General features: G+C 44.1%; 1 protein-coding gene across 5 annotated transcripts in view; it reads left to right on the top strand.

Moving 5' to 3' along the window:
- The window catches only part of ZFAND6 (zinc finger AN1-type containing 6), a 126,173-nt gene that overhangs the window by 82,413 nt on the left and 24,248 nt on the right, over positions 1–19,512 (top strand). For all 5 annotated transcript variants that reach the window (XM_078682936.1, XM_078682939.1, XM_078682938.1 and 2 more), the window contains one exon: positions 3,546–3,662. In XM_078682936.1, the coding sequence (XP_078539062.1) occupies positions 3,546–3,662 (117 nt within the window). The remainder of the gene's footprint in view (positions 1–3,545; positions 3,663–19,512) is intronic.

Genomic DNA, 19,512 nt, shown 5'->3' with positions numbered 1-19,512 from the left:
CTCTTGTTTCTGAGCACTGTCCCAGAATGTTTTCAGTTCTCCGGTACTCCTTGGCATGGCCCACTGTTCTTCGAGATCATGCGGTACAATGTCCTTTGTGGGAGCCTCTCCGTATTGCCTCTGAAGAGTTTTGACAGTAGCCTCTTGGTGTTCATGCGGGTTGTAAGTGATTTCATGGAAAAATTTAATGGAATACCATTCTGAGAAACCGTTTCACTTAAAATGTTTAATGGAAATTTGAAGGATGAATGGCTTTTACCATTTCGTAGAAACCAATTCATAGAATGTCCTTTTTTTAAATTGACTTGTGCATTTTTTTAAGGTGTAAATGCCGTGTTTGTAGGTCTTACCTTCCAGAAATTTTTTGTCAGAGGTAGTTATATCAGGGCTTTACTTAAGGGGACATTAGTGCAGATTAATATCTGTTCGAGGCATGTGGGCTGCTGAATTCATATCTATAACATAGATCGCCGCCTAGTGTTGGGTCCGGATGATTGCACATTGTTGTCCTGGAAGAGTCTTCGAAGTATCACGAGATAGGTGGCTCCCACCCACCCATCCATGGCCATGCCACAACCCCAAAATAGCATCCCAGCTCCCTAAAGACTCTCACCATGCCTAAACTCCACCCTTCCCTGAACCATTAAAGTCCCTCATCACTGTAACTAAAAACCTTTCATCATCTCAAACCCTTACCTTTCACTGAACCTTAAAAACCCCAACCACCCCTAACCCAGCTGTGGTTCCTCCATGGGAGCAGAGGATTCCACCTCCCAAACACTGCTGGGCAGAAAACCATAAAAATAAAATGATTTCATTACCATTTTATTTTTGACTCTTTCGGCCAGCAAACTGAGCACGAGGGCGGAGTCTGTGCTTTACTGCTGCCGATGATTGGCAACAGTGAGGATTGACCACTTAAGCTTGTATTGCGAATGTCGGTTTAGCTAGCTACTTTGCTACGGCCAAGCCGGCACGCACAATTTAAACGTCTCCAACCCAGCTGGGTTGGAAAGCAGGCACAGGCTTACAGTGCCTTTTGGAGTGTTGAGCCAGCTCGCTTCAGCCAATCAAGACACTTTAGAACAGCCTCTTTATTGGATGAGAGAGTTGGCTGTACACTTCACGCTCGGAGGACATGCTGCAGAACAACGAGGATGTACTGCAGAATGTGGAGTGGCAGTGTAAGGCAAGTGATTTTTTTCTTTACATGTGTATATTTGTTAATGTGTATATTATTGCGTATTTGTTGTATTATGTGTATATGTTGTGTATTTGTTATGTCTATATTTTTTTTGCCCCGAATGAGATGTGCCATCAATCCCAACTACCTAAACCCCAACAATTAATCCCCCTAAAAATTCATCGCTACCCCTAAACTCCACCTATTCCTGTTCCCTAAAATACCCATTACACACCCTGAACTCCACCCTTCCCTGACTGCCCAAAAAAACCCTCATCACCCCAAACAGAAACCATCCCAAAAAAAAAAACCCTTGCTACCCCTAAACTTTGTTCTCAATGCGATTTTGGATGTTTCCTTAAAATGACATTTCCTTTAAAATGTTTCCTTTCATTTTCGATTTATTTGTATTTCCTTAAAAATGTATCTCCTTACCCGTTGGTTTTCCATGATTTGGTTTACTGCAGTGTAGTTTCGCAGTTTGAGTTTTTTCTTTTAATTCACGTACGTCATTTCATGCTTTGTTCAGCAGTGCTTGGTCCCTTTGATTCGATCTGTTTACCCTGGTGTCAATCGACATGTTTTTTTTTTTGGTGTCTTGTGCAATCAGCGGTTACTGGGCATCATCTATATATTACTGTTTACCACTGTTGCACAGGATCGCCAATACTAATGCACTACCCTTGGATTACAATTTACTCTTTTGACATTTGTTTCTCCTGGGATAAAGAAGTCGAACCACCATTGCTTACTTTAGGCTGTGGTATGAGATTGAACCTCACCAGCTGCATAATACAGAAAATCGTATCAAATGGGCCAATGTATTTCAAGATTTTCAGATGGTAAAGTGGCACCCACTGAACTTGTTTTGTCCACTGAACTTAAAAGCTTGACTCAACTGACTATTTGACTTCACGGTTTGGGTTTACCCACACCAAAGAAGATAAAAGTGTTTTAGGTGGTCGTTCAGAGGAGGGGAATACAGGCAGAACAATAGGGAATTACAAGCTGGGGTTCTTCATCCATAGGGTTACATCTGGAGGGTGATAGTTAATTTTTGCTGTTAAACCATGCTGGGGGTGTGCATTTTTGTGTTACGCAGTATTGGACCATGTGTTGTTTCTGGTACTGTAGGAACACAAATGCTCTACTACTGGGTTGGCCTATGTAGTAAAAGATGAATGTCTCGTACCAGACCAAGACAGTGTCTCCAAGAGTACATGCATGCTTATTTGGCAAGGTGCTATACAATAGGCAGTTTGTTAATCGCATTTTAGCAGAGTCCTGCAAAGGTTTGCTTCATTGTACCCCAACGTATCTGAGAAATTCTTATTACTTAGTACTATACACTTTTATTGAGCCTATGATGTTTTTATTCTGCGCCTTCCATCCTTGTCTCCTCCAAAAAATGTTTATAAAGAGTACACTGCTTTTTCAAGAAACGAGAACTGTTGCGAATTTCTGTAAGCACAATTTACAACCACTATGAAGAGTTTGTAGTGTTTGTGATCGAACCCTGGACTGTGGCATAGAATTCAAGAATTGTCCTGCATATTGCAACCAGTTCCTCCCCATACTTTGGTCTTAAAATGCTGTGAGGTATATTTTGTTCTGTTTCCTTAATTTTTGCAGCTGGATATAAACCAGAGACAGAACATATTTGTGTGCCCTGTCTTGCCTGTTGTGGAAGGCAAGCAGGGGAAGCAAAACTCAGAGAAAACAAAGTATTTCCAGTTATACCATCAAAAAAGGGCTTCTAATTCCAATTTGCTCCTCTTAAACATCCATTGTGACTCTTGCTGTACATGGGTATTTGTGTCCTCTGGGGCACAATGCCCTAGGGCTATGGACTTGTCCTTTGATTCCGTTTGAATGGGTGGTCTTGATAATGTGTAATTTACATGAGCTATAAGTGGCCATGCAGGTGTTTTTACCTTCTTGTGGCTAAACAAAAATGTGCATGTGTGTGCGCACGCAGTAAATCTCTGCTCCTTTAGGAGGGCTGCTGCTAAAGTACCAACATTGACTAGCTATTCTGGCTTCTGCCGGTGGGAGTATGGACAGTGTACCCAATCTCCAGCTATACAGAGTTCAGAATGCTGCTCACTGGCTTCTATTAGAGTTTGGGTAGGCATTTTATATCTTTATATCTTGTCTCCTTCGATATCTTGCACATGAACGGTTCATTCTGGCTCTTCCAATACGGTGTGCCTGTATATTGTAACCTTTCTTCTGCTTGAGTAAGTGCATGCCTGATTAACCATGGCTCCTACAGTAACTGTGCAGGTTTATGTTGCCCGATTTCCTGGGCAGTGCTATTGTGGTCATTTGTGACTCATCAGGTGTTTTCTCTTCCGAGCAGCGTCCGCTTCAGAGAGTGCGCAGAATTCCTCAGAAGAGTTGGAGAAGTCTCCAGACAAACCTAAAATGAAAAAGAAAAACCGCTGTTTTATGTGTCGTAAGAAAGTTGGGCTCACTGGTAAATATGGTCTCTTGTGGTTTTATCCTGAATTTTAAAACTTTGTAATTACTGTTTTTTATATAATATATAATTTTTCGGGGTGTGCTTAACTGGACTTTGTTGACATTTGTGTACTGCAGAATAGTGATTAAAGTGAAAGAAGTGTGCCTATATAAGGCAAATTAACCATTTTTTTCAGACAGTTTAATCACCGTAAAAACATTGTTGGAAGAGCAATGTACTCCATCGGTTTCCTATGCATAAACCTTCCTGTTTGCAATTTAATGCTACTGCTCCAAAGACTGACTAGACTGCTGTAGAACATGCACAGCAGTTTTAGTTGGGCAGTTCATTTTTTTCACTAATTTTACAAGTATCCCTGAACAGGTTGCTAATTGTCTTGTCACAATTGATGCCTAAGGATAGACTCCAATGGAGTACTTTTGTTTCTCGCTATTTGGCAGTTTATTCCTCTAAATTCTTTCAAAGATGCTCATTTCATTTGTTCATTTTATTATCCTCTGCCCAACCCCTTTATAATTATCGCTTCTCTGTTAGGACATTTATTTATTTATAAAGTGCGAACATAGCCTTGGGAAAACATGCATGCACTATTCCGCCTCATCTGTTCCTTCTTTATGTGGTTCAGCGGCTTTGGCAAACATCCCTCAAACTCAATCTAGTGGCTTGCATGTCCGTCCGTCTCCCCCCGACCCCCCCCCCCATCACTTAACACTTGTTGGGGAAGACTTCAAAAGTTTCTCCCCATTTGGCATATAACAACCGCCAAATGGGTGATCGACCTTATCCAACATGATAATTGCCTGGAGCTTACCTCCAATCCAACAAACATTCCACCTCACGTTCACAAACTGTCGTCAGACCACTTACAGTTACTCAAACAAGAGGTGCAATCTCTCTTACAAAAAGGAGCCATGGAACCAGTTCCATTACACTACTAAGGTTCAGGGGTTTACTCTCTTTATTTTTTAATCCCAAAAAAGACGGATCCTTAAGACCGATTTTGAATCTCGGAGAGTTAACCCCTTCGACGCTGATGACGAGCTGGGCTCGTCATGAGGTAGCTTCCTCGCACGCTCATGACGAGCCCAGCTCGTCACGTAAAGTGCGCTTTTAAAAAAGTCAGCGTACGAGCGGAATTCCGCCCGCACGCATGCGGTTAAACAGTCCATACTGTCAGAAAATTTCCATATGGTAACGCTTCAACAGGTCCTTCCACTTCGAGAGCAAGGATATTTTATGTCCACACGGGACTTAAACGAGGCATATTTTCACATTCCCATTCATCCAGCTCATCGCAAATATCTCAGATTTGTGATAGCAGGCAAACACTAGCCGTTCAAAGTACTCCCATTTGGAGTAATTACTGCTCCCAGACTGTTTACAAAATGTCTTGCAGTAGTGGCAGCTCATCTCGGAGACAACAAATTCATGTCTTCCAGTACCTAGAAGACTGGCTCATCAAAGCCAGCACACATCAAAAATGTCTACAAAACACTCTGACCACGCTACACCTACTCCACCATTTGGGTTTCACGGTCAACATGCAAAAGTCTCCCCTACAGTCTTCACAGATACAAACTTATCTAGGAGTCGCTCAACACTCACACGGCTCTCGCCTCCCCCAATGCAGCCAGAATTTGCATTATCCAAACTCTGTTGCTGCAGTTCCAAACCTACTTTCATGCGGCTACTGGGAATGATGGTGTCATGCATTGCAATAGTGCCTTTCATCGACCCTGTTCCACAAATCGTGCTAACAGCAGACGCATCTCTCACAGGTTGGGGTGCACATCTCCATCATTACACAATTCAGGTTCTCTGAGACGACAAAAACAAACGTCTCCACATCAACTATCTAGAGCATCTATCAGTATTTCTAGCGCAGAAAGCTTTTCAGTCGCATCTCACAAGCAAAGTTGTCCTAGCCCGCACGGACAACAGGACAGCAATATACTATGTACAAAAACAGGGAGGGACACTCTCTCTCCAACGGTCACGCCCGTCTCAATTTGAAAATGGGCAATCCATCACAAAATTCACCTTCTGGCAGAACACCTCCCAGGAGTGACCAATCAAATTGCCGACCTCCTCAGCAGAAGGAGGCAGCAAATACACAAGTGGGAAGTTCATCCCCAAGTTCTCCTTCCATACTTTCAACAATGGTGATACCTGCAAAAAGATCTGTTCGCCACAGTAGACCACGCACAATTCCAAAAGTTCTCCTCCAGGTTCCTACACCCTCTATCCAAAAGCAATGCACTATGGATGAATTGGTGAGGGATATTTGCCTACGCTTTTCCGCTGCTCCCACTCTTTCCAATTCTGGTTTGGAAACTTCGGCAAACATCACTCACACTGATTTTGGTAGCTCCCACATGGGCCAGTCAACCATGATTCCCCACCCTGTTAGAGCGGTCAGTAGTTCCATATCAAAAGCTACATCTACCTCCAGTCTTCTCACTCAGAACCATGGAGAAATCAAGCATCCAAATCCCAAAGAGCTCAACTTAACGATTTGGCTCCTGAAGTCAGAGTTTGGATATTTAAATTTTCCACCAAAGCTTGATATGCAGCAAAATGAAACAATTTGTTGCCTACTGTAGCAACAAAATTATTCCTCTAGATGCTTCTGTTTAGAACATTATCTGTTACCTTCTGCACCTACAGCAATGTGGGCTAGCTTGCACATCTATTTGATTGCACCTTTCAGCAATAGATGTGTTATTTGCAAAGCAAACAGCATTTGTCTTTGTTCAAAGTTCTTGTCATTCAAGCCTTTATCGAGTGCTTAAAGAGTAATACCACCAAGAATCCCTCCGGCACCAGTGTGGAATCTTAACATTGTACTTAATAGACTTTTAGGTCCACCCTGTGAACCGCTACACAAGTGTCCTTTACAGTTTCTCTCATGGAGGATTGCCTTCCTCATTGCAATCACTTCATTAAGGAGAGTTGGTGCGCTACAGGTATTAACCTTAGGAGAACCATTCTTTCAACTCCATAAAGATATGGTTAGTCCTTCGCACCAATCCCAGATTCCTTTCCAAAGTAGTTTCTGCTTTTCATCTTAACCAATCAGTTGAGTTACCTATGTTCTTTAATCAACCTGATTCAGTAGCTGAACGGGACCTTCACACACTGGACGTTAGAAGAGCTTTATTGTATTATATCTAATGGACAAAATAAATTTGTAAAACAAAGTAACTTTGTTTCATTTACACCACCTCACAAAGGCTTTCCTATTTCTAAATCTGGCATTTCAAGATTGATTGTTGGGTGCATTCAAACTTATTACGCAAAAGCTAAAAGAACTTTATACCTCCAGAGCGCATTCCACTCGCAATATAGGGCCATCTATGGCCTTTTTAGGTAACATTTCTATAGCTGACATTTGTAAGGCAGCAACATGGTATTCACCACACACATTTACCAAACACTATTGTGTGGATGTATTAGCACGTCAACAAGCCAATGTAGGGCATTCAGTGCTAAAGACACTTTTTCAGACAACTGCAACATCTACTGGTTAGCCAGTGCTTTGGGAGAATACTGCATGTGTATCTACAGCACACATGCCTCGAACGAATTGTTACTTACCCAGGAAGCATCTGTTCTTAGCATGTAGAGCTGTAGATTCACATGCAACCTCCCCGGGCACCTATAGTTGTTACAGGTCTCATTATTTACATTATCTACGCATGGACATCTCTTTACTACATTCACTTACTCTATTCTCACCCTCTTGCGGGAAAACTATCTAACAATGGAGTCGATGCCCATGCGCACTATCACCGAAAGGAGGAGTCACCTTACCTTGTGACTGGAAAGACGACATCGAAGAAAAACATATTGCAAACATCCAGACCCAACAATAAATGGCAGGAGTGTGCAAAGCATGTGAATCTACAGCTCTAAATACCAAGAACAGATGCTTACTGGGTAAGTAACCTAATCCTTAACACTCATGAACTTGAATTACAAGAGATGTTAACATGTGAGTTCATAAGCAGTTTATTGTGGGTGTGTAAGTTATAGTTAGCTCAGGTAACTATAACTGCTGAATTGCTATGCTTTTGTACGAGTGAAATCCGAACCTAGCTATAACGTCCATGTAACCTTTTGGTTTTTAGGTCTCGCCTAGGTAACACGCATGTGCTGCTCTAGGAGGACCTTTAGCCGTAGGTCTTCACTTTTTCCAAGCACTGCCCTTGTGCTTGTGGTAGCATCCACCTTGCGGGAACGAGCAGGGGTGCGTCACAAGCACGAGTGCAGTGCTTGAAAAGTGAAGACTGTTCTCGCTTTCTCTTTTGCTCTTTTTTTCCTAATATCACTTGCAGCTGTCTTTCAGGCTTGTTTTAATTACTTTAATGAGCGCGTCGCTAAGGACACCGCGCTCACTTTATTTATATTTTCACGCACTTTAGGTACCGCGCTTGATTATTGAATTGATTGGCCGCGCTGGCCGCTTTCACTGCACTTGTTTTTTAATTCTTCTGTCTATCATTTGCATTTTCAAGGTAATTTCAGTATGAGCCGACACCTCAATAGGAGGTTTTCACCTTTCTTTTTCTCAGCAGCTGCACGCTTGTTGATCCTACTCTGCTCATTTTATGACAGGTCATGATTTCACCTTCGGCCCGGTCATGATTTCACCTTCTGCCCTGGCGATTTACTTTTGATGACTCTACACACTCCTGCTTCTGCATCTCCTGGAAGGCGCTCCTGCCTCCCGGTCGTGTGAGATTCTGGTTGCCATTAGCGAGCATCGGATTGTCCCACTATCACCTACCTGGCCTTAACACCCTTTATGTGCCGTGAAATGCGTGATTTCTCACACTAGAGGTATAACTATGAAGATTGAGGGGGGTGCTGATTACCACGACACAAACTACTTCCACTGTTGTTTAAGACACACTTGTCTGTGTGCTTTCGTTGTGGTGGTTGCCGAGGTCGTGTGTTTGAAGCGGACCCGAGTGCCTCAGGCAATCTCATTTGTACGTGTATGAGATACTTACTCAGAACCATAACTCATGTACCCACATAATTTGATCACGCCCTGCAACCATACACCCTTTCAGTGGCTGCACACATTCCACAGCTAACCTCATACCCACTGATGGCATCTGACAAACAGCAGGGCCGGTACGAACCACCAGCCCTTAAGCAGCGCTCTGTCTGTGGGCCATTGACCAAAATGGGTTTTTAGGTCTGGCTTGATCGTGCAACTGTCACCTGACCATGTAACCTACACCAAAGTTATTCTGCATTCCTTAGCTTCACACAAATATCCATGCCCAAGCTCTTTACTTGTAATGCTTCACCTTATCATACAACAGTCCTTTACAGCCAGACCGGTTGGCATTGCCAATACTCGTTCTCCATTTTATTTCAACATATCAGTTCTCAGTATGATATCTGCTTCTTATGTAAAGTGGAAACATTTGGGTAGGACAATATCACAGAGTCTAGCAATAAACTGACACTCATATTAACTAAGCATATATCTGACTGGCAGAACATGCTATTTCACAGAAAGGCATTAGAAGTGGGTAATCTGAGTACAATGTAGAGAGCAGGCAACCGGAAAACCATGCATAAAATGCAGGTATTTAGTGACTGCCCTTAAAAGAAGCGTTCTTGGACTTGGCTATAGTTAGAAGCAGGGGTGTCTGTACCTATTTTTACTCTGTGTCGGCCATGCATGTTTCAGGAACGCCTCAGCTGGGCTTTGAGCAGCACTTAAATAACCAGTTTTAATCTGCCTGCATGCCTCTTTGATGCTTTTAGAGAAGCAGGCAGGAAGTGTTAATTCTATCCTGCTCTACTTTTCTGGGGACTCCGCCACCAAATCTTGGGTCTTACCCCAATGCCTTTTCCTGTTCTTATTAAATCACCCAGTTTGGCCTCTTCTGTTCTTATTATTCAGTTTGGGACCCTTTTCTTGTCTTAAATGCATTCTTGCTTTGTACTGTGCTGCATTAGTCGTTTACTTCATTTATTTCTAGCAGTCTCTGAGACCAAGATGTTTGGTCTAAAAACGTGAGCCCCCTTTATCCGTCACACCTATAGACAGCTTAAGCTGTTTTGAGAACAAACCTACTGTTCCTAATAAAGACTTACTGTGGCTTCGGGGGCCACCCCTGGTTCAAGAGTCAATGGTACCATCGATCCATGCGTAAGGGAAGCGCCAGGCAGTTGCTCCATGGGCAATGCTTGTCTTCACTGCCGTTTTCATTCTAAGGTGTTCGTTTGTAGACGTTATCGATTTATATGAGGCATGTTGAAGCTGTTCTTTCTGTGCAATTTGCGAATCCGCACAGTGCTCTTAGGGGCTGTCCTTGCGCAGTCCGGGACTATAAATGCACTGTTTTGTAGTTATCCACAGTGCAACAGGTACAGTGGCACCAGGCCTAGCAGTGTGAGGGCCCCCTCTACTACAGTTAAAGTAGTGTTTTACTCTCGGCCACGCCAGATGATGGAGGGGAGGGAATTCCTTGCTTGCAGTAAGGCACATGGCACCCTTGTGGATCCGTGAATGGTAGAGCTATTTTAAGCATTTACATCTTCTGAAGAGTGGTGGTGATGGGACTATACGGAGCTTGTATGTTAGTGGTTATATCGTAACAGTAACGTATAGCATCAGCTTCCAGGCAGTTGTGTAATACAAGCTGCATTTGTTAAATGAGAGTGAATTTGACAGTACTTACTTTTTGATATCTTTTCTCTATATCTGTTCTGTTCAGTACGGCCAAACAGACTGTAAACAATGCATTAGTCATAGGGTGCTCTTAGAGTGGTCAGGGATAGGCCACACACTGGAATGTGCTGCTCATTAAGTAACCATAGATGTTGTAGCACCCAGGTTAATCTGCAGCGTGGCTAAACACTTATATAGACCTAAAGGCGAGACCTATTGGCTATGCCAATGCTTGTTTAAAGTGTGTGTCTGTCTGCCTGCCTGCCTGCCTGCCTGCCAAACAAGAGAAAATCTGCCCCCAGACAAGGGCGGCAATATTGGATGACTACAAAAGAGAGGCATATCGTCAAATCCTCGATTCCAGTAAATACAGGAAACTATCAACAAATCCAATACACAAAATGATCGATGTAATTCGGAAAAACGTGGATGAATGGCATGAACATAAACTACTAAACACTGAGGAACGTCAATTTTTATTTAAGGAGAATCCTACTATTCCAACAATTTATTTTTTGCCAAATGTGCACAAAACAATGATAAACCCTCCCGGGAGACCAATTGTATCCTCATGTGATTCAACCTATGAAAACATTTCATCCTATATTGATCATTATTTGGCACCTATGGTCAGGGATTTAAATTCGTACATTCAAGACACAGGAGATTTCCTTCGTGTTCTTTCAAATATATCATGGAACCCATCCTACCTACTAATCACAATCAACGTGGTTTCTTTATACACGTCCATCGCACACTCAGTGGGCTTAAATGCATGAGCATATTTTTTAAGATAAAGGAATATAAATGAACTAGAACATTCTGCCATGCTACTCACCATGATTCAAATGAGCCTCAATAATAACATTTTCTTCTTTAATCATGAAATTTATCACCAACTGTGTGGCTGTGCCATGGGCATGTCCTTCTACCCCCACTGCGCCAATTTGACCATGGGATGGTGGGAGAAGGAGATAGCGTGGGGCCCAGGACATGGCGAAATTTTGGACAAAATCGTACTATGGACAAGATACATAGACTACCTTTTTCGGTCTCGGCCTAGCGTACACTGCGCAGCAGTGTCGCGCAGCCGAGATTTTATGTTTACAGTATAAGGGACTTGAACCCGCCCCTCTTCTCCATTGGCTGGCTTCTTAAACTGAGGCCAGCCATTGGAGGAGAGGGGCGTCACTCCGTTCAAGCCCCATCTTTTTGGGATAGAGGGGTGTGTTTTGCTGTTCTTTCTCTACCTGACGTCATCGGTAGAAAGCACGCCCCTCATCATGCTGCCTGCACGCGCAAGTCTGTTCTCTGATTGGTGTTCCTTTTTAACCAATCAGAGGGCCGACTGGCGCGTGCAGGCAGCGTGAGCAGACCAGTGTCCCTCGCGTGATCACTCGTTAAGGAGCATTTAGTGATAGACGTGGCGTGGCATGAGATCGCTTTTATCTGAGTCGGTCCTTCTGTCTTGAAAGTTGCCTTTTTAGTGGTCAGATAGTTAGATATACATGCGCAAATGACTTTGAATCAAACCCCCTTCACATTCGCTTCCTATAGTCTCGCTCTAATATTATGCACTTTATTAATCTAAGGAAAGCCATTTTAATTTTGTGGGGAATCTAAAATCTCTGATACCCTTACGCAAGGCATTGTACCAGCAGCTAGTCGGGGAAACAGCATGTAAAGCCCTGAAGCGCCTAGAAAGCAGAATCGTAACTTCAAGGCGCCCCACGTGTTGCTTCAATCAGTGTGCAGTGTCGCTCGTCTCAGCCACAAGTAACTTGAGGAGGTTCCGAAACGTGCAGGTGAGGGTCTTAAAATGTGCAACGCGCTGCCACCTTAAAACTTTATTGTAGATTTACCAAGCCTTCCTTACCTCGAGGCAGGAAGTCCACGGGTGAAGTCCCCAGAGGTGTGCATGTGGGCTCCTACAGTGCACGCGGGCTCCTACAGTGCACGCGGTGCCCCTACTCGTGCATAGGTGTGCACGCTGTGCTGGTACTTGTGCAGAGGTGTGCACGCTGTGCTGGTACTTGTGCATAGGTGTGCATGCGGTGCCAGAACTCGTGCATAGGTGTGCCCGCGGACTGCTACAGCTCTGCTGGTGTTTGTTGTTTTGGGTCCAGTGCTGCGGTATGGAGCGCAGCACCAGGCGGGGGTGCGAGGAAGCAGCGTGCACACCTATTTCAAATGTTCCCGTGGTTATAAATAAAGCAGGGCCCTCTGGGCTGCGACACGCCGGGGCTCGGCTTTCCAGGCCTTTCCTTCTGGCCTTTGTGCGTTAACACTGTCACCGCTGGGGGCGCCGCCGTGGGGGGAGGACGGAAGGAGAGTGTGTGCCTGCCAACTGGCATGAGGGAGGCCGGAGGGGGCTGGCCGCTGGCAGTCACCAGGCCGAGTCCCACATACCCAGCCGCACACGTACATCCCCTTAATGTCATCTGTGCCCTCTTCCAACCCTAGCATCCTCCCTCCACCAATCGTGCCAGTCACCCCTGTCCTTTCTGTGCCCTCTGCCAACCCTGGCATCCGCCACACTCGCCTGGAGCGTGGGTGCCAGTCACCGCTGTCCTTTCTGTGCCCTCTGCCAACCTTAACACCCCCTCCACTCGCTTGTATGTGTGTGTGGCTCTGTGTGTGTGGGTGGCTCTGTGTGTGTGTGTGTGTGGCTCTCTGTGTGTGTGTGTGTGTGTGTGGGTGTGTGGCTCTGTGTGGGGGGGTGTGTGTGGGGGGGTGCCTCTGTGTGTGTGTGTGTGTGTGCTCTGTGTGTGTGTGTTGGTGGCTGTGTGTGTGGGTGGCTCTGTCTGTGTGTGCGGTCTCTGTCTGTGTGTGGGTGGCTCTGTCTGTGGGTGGCTCTGTGGGTAGCTTTTTTTGTAGGTGGCTGTGGGTGGCTGTGTGTGTGGGTGGCTGTGTGTGTGGGTGGCTGTATGTGTGGGTGGCTGTGTGTGTGGGTGGCTGTGTGGGTGGCTCTGTCTGTGTGGGTGGCTCTGTCTGTGTGGGTGGCTCTGTCTGTGTGGGTGGCTCTGTCTGTGTGGGTGGCTCTGTCTGTGTGGGTGGCTCTGTCTGTGTGGGTGGCTCTGTCTGTGTGGGTGGCTCTGTCTGTGTGGGTGGCTCTGTCTGTGTGGGTGGCTCTGTCTGTGTGGGTGGCTGTGTCTGTGTGGGTGGCTCTGGCTCTGTGGGTGGCTGGCTCTGTGGGTGGCTGGCTCTGTGGGTAGCTTTTTTGTAGGTGGTTCTGTGTGTGTAGGTGGCTCTGTGTGTGTGTGTGGCTCTGTGTGTGTGTGTGTGTGTGTGGATGGCTCTGTGTGTGTGTGGATGGCTCTGTGTGTGTGTGGATGGCTCTGTGTGTGTGTGGATGGCTCTGTGTGTGTGTGGATGGCTCTGTGTGTGTGTGTATGGCTCTGTGTGTGTGTGGATGGCTCTGTGTGTGTGTGTGTGGGTGGCTGTGTGTGTGTGTGTGTGGGTGGCTCTGTGTGTGTGTGTGTGGGTGGCTCTGTGTGTGTGTGTGGGTGGCTCTGTGTGTGTGTGGGTGGCTCTGTGTGTGTGTGGGTGGCTCTGTGTGTGGGTGGGTGGCTCTGTGTGTGGGTGGGTGGCTCTGTGTGTGGGTGGGTGGCTCGGTGTGTGGGTGGGTGGCTCGGTGTGTGGGTGGGTGGCTCGGTGTGTGGGTGGGTGGCTCGGTGTGTTTGTGTGTGGGTGGCTCTGTGTTTGGGTGGGTGGCTTTGTGTGGGTGGCTCTGTGTAAGTGCAAATGCAACAGGTCTCGCATTTGCGAGCGATTAAGCTATTGGCATTGTAAATGACAATGCCATTTATTTATGTTTTAAAAACAAAAAAATAATGTCATGAGCAATGCCAATAGCTCTAACTTTAACAATGCAGAGACCATTGCATTGTAAATGCTTGTTCTAATCTGGAATGGAAGCAAAGAGGAATTCGTCAAATACTTTGATTCATTAAATCAGAATTAATTTGGACTGTCCTTTAACTACAGTCTCAGCCATCATAAAATAGACTTTCTTGACATCTGTGTATATATTTATCAAGTCCAAATACAAACGACACTATATAGGAAGAAAACAGCCACCAACAGCATCTTACTTGCTGAAAGCTTTCATCCACATTCAATAATCAGAAGCATTCCTTACGGTGAATTTATAAGGATGAAACGGAACTGCTCTCAAGATGAGAATGCCAAAAAAGAAATTGAGAACAGTGCAAACAGATTGAGAAGAAGAGGATACCATGAAAGAGAATTACAAACCAGCATGAACAAAATTGAAAATCGGACACAAACTGAGATCTTGATTAGAAAACCTAAACAATCAAATGAAGCTGACCATGAAAACGATCAACAAATTCCAAGACTGATTCTATCATATAGCAAGGAATCCCACAAAATACGCCAAAGTGTGCAAAAATACTGGCCCCTTTTAAAACAAGACCAAGATATGGCTAAACTCATCGGCACAATTCCACAAATTACATTCAGAAAAGCACCTTCTATTAAGGACATACTAGTCCAAAGCCATTTTAGCCAAAAAACAAAAACACAAAGTTGGCTAGAAAAACAACAGAATGGCTTTACAAAGTGTAATGTCTGTAAAGCGTGCAAGATTGGTGTAAAGAAAAGAAACATAAGAGATCCGGAGGGGAGACTGATTCAAATCAATCAAAGAACCACATGTTCAACAAAGTTTGTGGTATACGCCATTCAATGCAACTGTGGAATGCTCTATATAGGCAGTACCATTTGCATGTTAAAAAAAGCGAATCTTGGAACATATTATGGCAGTAAAAAATCAAGATCTATCGTATGCAACAGCGAAACACCTGTTATCATGTCAAGGTGGAGATTGGCGTAACATGAATTATTTTGCAATAGACACTGTAGAACAACATGAAAGAATGGGCAATCAGAAAAAGAAACTGCGCCAATATAAATCTAAATATATAATACGACTACGGACAAAAAGCCCGAGAGGCATGAACTTTGATGAAGAACTTTGTCCATCGAGAATAGAACAATGCCACCTTGTTTGAAACAACATTGTCCAAAGTAAACTTATGTTAAGAAATGTAAATGGAAAATGGTCTATCGGGTAGGGTACTATACCCAGACTGCCCAAACATTTATTATTTATTATTGTTTTAGGATCAAATTAACGAAGTCATGTATTATAGAGAAACAAGGCCCGATGTATATTTACACACTTCAGAAATATACTGAGACCCTTCATTTTCCGTTATACATATTTAGGAAAAGTGATATAACATCGAATTTTTCCACTTGACAATTCATGTTTTCTTTTTAAAAACTGTGAATAGCAAAGCACATAAGTGTTATTTTACTTAAAAAAAAAAAAGGATGTCTGTCATAGGTGATCTGTGTAAATAATTTTGAAACTACATGTCCCAGAATTCATGGGAGTGATTAAAACAGGAAAGAGTATAAACAGTTGCAAAAAAGTAGTGCCACCTACCGTGAGTAAGGCCGCAAGGCTGAAACGCGTTGGTGTGTCAGACTGGGCACTGAGTAAATTGTAAAATCGAAGTTGCTGTGTGCGGCGTCCTTTGTTCAAAAATGTATCCTGGCCACTGGTCTGTCCCAACTCCTGCACCCGCTGTTGAGCGATCCTGCCTATAGACCACATTGCGGATATATATATATACATGTGATCAAGGGCCAAGGAGGCCCGAAACGCGTCATGGCTGAGGTGCGGGGTTCTATGCACGAATAAAATTGCACCTTTCAAAATTTGGGTCCGCTGTTGTATTTTTGGAAACATATCCGAGTCGACTTGCTAATCATATATATAGATATAGAGAGAGAGAGAGAGATTTTTATGGGGGGGGGATTGTTCTAGATATGTGGGCTGTAAACTTAAGTTTTGTAGTGTGAATTTTTTCTTGATTTACATGATTTGCATTATTCCACCAACTAGTGAAAGGGTCTGGAATTGTCTTAGTCTTTTTCTCTTTCTATTTTTCTCACAACACCTGTAGTCCGTCTACACAAGGGTGCATGACTTGTGCAGAATTGACACCCAACACCATCAGGTCAAGAGAAAACAAGAGGCGGGTGCAGTACACCATGGCTTTTCCCAGCTGAAGCAGGATTCTTTACAGGACTTGGGGTGTCAGTGACGTCAAAGGTACATATGAAGACGCAGAGGATGCCCTAACAGAAGATCCCAACACTAGAAGTTCGTAGAGGCTCAAAGAGCTAAAACATCCAAGAAGATGCTGAAAGTTAAAATGAAGAAACACCAGTTAATTCTACCAGGACACACAGCGGCCTAGTCAGAGGCCTCAGACTAGAGACACACTAAACCATCTTCGATGCCAGAAGGCATGCTAAAGTCAAAAGGGCTCCACAGATCCTAGCAAAGGGACTGTTGAAGGCAAACTCTGTGAGCTAGCCGCAAGGCTGAAATCTGACCAAGAGCATGGGAGGGATAAAGAACTTTCGGCAAAAAACAACTTGACGATGAAGAAGCAAACTGAGATAGACGTCAAACAAATTTCTTGTTTCAAAGAAAAAATGGCAATTCGAAGCTGACATGCCTGCCCTACTGTGTAGGAAGAGAGTTCCACGATTTTCTCAAGAAAAAGCTCTAGAGCAAGAGGTGACATGGCAGGCATTCTCACCTAAACCGGAAACGCAGGAGGAAGTTGAGGAAGATGTGGTTGAGCAAGTTCAGTCTCCGGTAGGGAAGTGTATGGAGGTTTTACAGTACTTTTTATACAGACACAGCAGGGGAAGAAGTAGGTTCATGCCCATCTAGGCCTATCCCACCAGATATTATTGCGAACAGTGCATTAATAGGACAGCAAGCACATAACTGGAAGAACAGCTAGTGGAATTGTGCTTTCTCCTAGAGAATTTGTTGCCTGATCAAAAGAGGACCGGGTTCTCGCAAGTTGTCTTCATGCTATTCGAAGCGGACTACAAACATGGTGGCTATCTGTAATTAAATCCTACTGTTTAGATCCAAATCCTCCATGACTGTCACTGCTTTGAAGGTTGCTTATCACAATTAATTGTTTTTCTTTTTTCTTTTTTTTCCAAACCATGTTGCCTTATTGGTCTAGAGTCAGATCCTCTGTTCTAGTGTGCGCTAGTCTCTATAGGTCTAGAAACTGTGGAATGAAGGGAGGAAGGAAGGCCAATCCTAATAATGGGAGCAATTCTTGTGTGTCTACTTTTCCTGTTGATTTGTCTTAATCCGAAATGTGGCCTAAATATTACAATATTGCAGTGTGAAACTAGTCAAATCTCCAAATAACCTGCAATCTAGTGGTTGGGTATATTTACTGATTAAATTAAACTAATATACATCAACTGAAGACATGATCTTGAATAACTCCAGAAGAGGACCACTGGATACACGAAATGCATCACACTTTAGATGAAAGAAGTGTAGGACATCCAAAATTTAGCAGGAGTAGCTGCACTGTTTCCAGTTCATGTTTTTTCTCCCATCTTGTTAGCCACTGATATTGACAAAATCCCCTTTAATTCTGATGAATACTTCTAACCGCAGCCCTCTCACCTGTTTAGTCCTCCAAGGCACCAGAGTGGATGCGTAAAAATTATGCTATCGCTCCTGGGCACTGGTAGGTTGAGCAGCCAGCCTCCATCATGACTTCATTTCCTTCATCATGACTTCATCTCACCGCTGAGCATGGTGACATGCCTGCGTGTTGACACATTCCTCTTTATCAGCACACCTTGATGCAGATCCAGAGCACAGATCCATTCCAATTTTTGTAATTTACTGAAGCATTTCTGATGCAAACGTTTGGCAAGTGTGCAGGGCTGTTGACCCTAAAGAAGACTGACTTTCATCCTTGTTGGATATGGTAGAAGCAGATATTGCTTTTGGATCCTCCTGACTTCTGCATGTGGGGCCACTGCACCAAACATGACTTCCAAGTCCTGTGACAAATTGCTCTTTGATGCACCCCAAAGTTATTAGAGTAGAAAGCAAAATTCTACGTACAAGTAAAAAAAAAAAAAAAGTGGGACCTGTCCCAGTCTAGATGACTCTTAGGCTGAAGTAGAGATACACGTAAAGAAAATAAAAATAAAAAAAGCATGGGAAAAGTTAGTGATGTTCTTTGAGGTCAAGATCCTTGCAATCTCTGGAAAGATTTTGCAGTTGCTGTTTAACAAATCTGATGCCTTGGGATGCAGATCCTGGAGCTGATACGCCCTGAATTCCTTGGGCCATCATCTAATTAAAAGAGGTAGTGCTGCAGATATACAGAATGATTCTGACATTCCGGCTCAACGAATCCGGAGAGGTCTCTGGTCCGATCGATTGCTACTGGTGAACCCTCCCCTGGCACTGGCCTACCTCGAATGGCATCAGTCTGCCTCACCTCTGGTGGTGGGCCCTTCATCATCCCCTGTGCTGCCAGCCTTGGTTCTGCCTCCATCAGCTCCGGCTGCGTTGGTTCTTGTTTGTTTTGCTCAGGATTAGGATCCAACTGCTAGGTTAAACCCATGTTTGGTGATTATAATTATAAAGGCACAGCCAGTTGTGGAGGGTCACCCCCTCTAGTTCCTCTATCTCTTCAGCAATACTTCAGGTTGATGAAGGCTATGTTAGCCTGATTCTCCCACAATACAAAGTCTTAAACATACCCCATCTTGCTGATGATAGGAGATGAATATTTTGCTTCTCCCTCATTAAACTGATGTTGGCTTAAAAGTTTGCGGAATGCCAGTGGCCTGGCCTGGGTATGTCCTCTATTTGCCTCTGGTTTGGACCTACCACCAAATAAAGTGCTTCTTTTACAGTTGTGGTTAGGGAAGCAGAGCTCCAGACCTACCTCTTCCCTGCTGAAGAAGCTAAGAGCAGGTCTTCTTACAGAGATTTTGCAACTTAGACCTTTCTACTTCAAAGCATCTGTTACCATTTAACAAGGCTCTGTTTAACCAGATTGTTTAGCTGGACTAATTTGTTTTCTGTGCTGACAGTGGCTCTATGGTTACCAGTTTTGGACACCGCATCACCCTACAGAGAGTCTGGTAGTGAAAGTCTCCACTTGAATAGTGAATCCTAACTCTTTTTAGTGCAGCGTCTCCCGACAGGAAATCCAAGAAAATTAAGGCAATGGACAGAAAAGTGTTTGAGTCAATCTG

This window comes from Lissotriton helveticus, chromosome 3_1 (genome assembly GCF_964261635.1).
Source record: "Lissotriton helveticus chromosome 3_1, aLisHel1.1, whole genome shotgun sequence".
NCBI lineage: Eukaryota > Metazoa > Chordata > Amphibia > Caudata > Salamandridae > Lissotriton > Lissotriton helveticus.
Note: the sequence above shows the minus strand (reverse complement) of the source record. Positions and strands in the feature narration are given on the sequence as shown.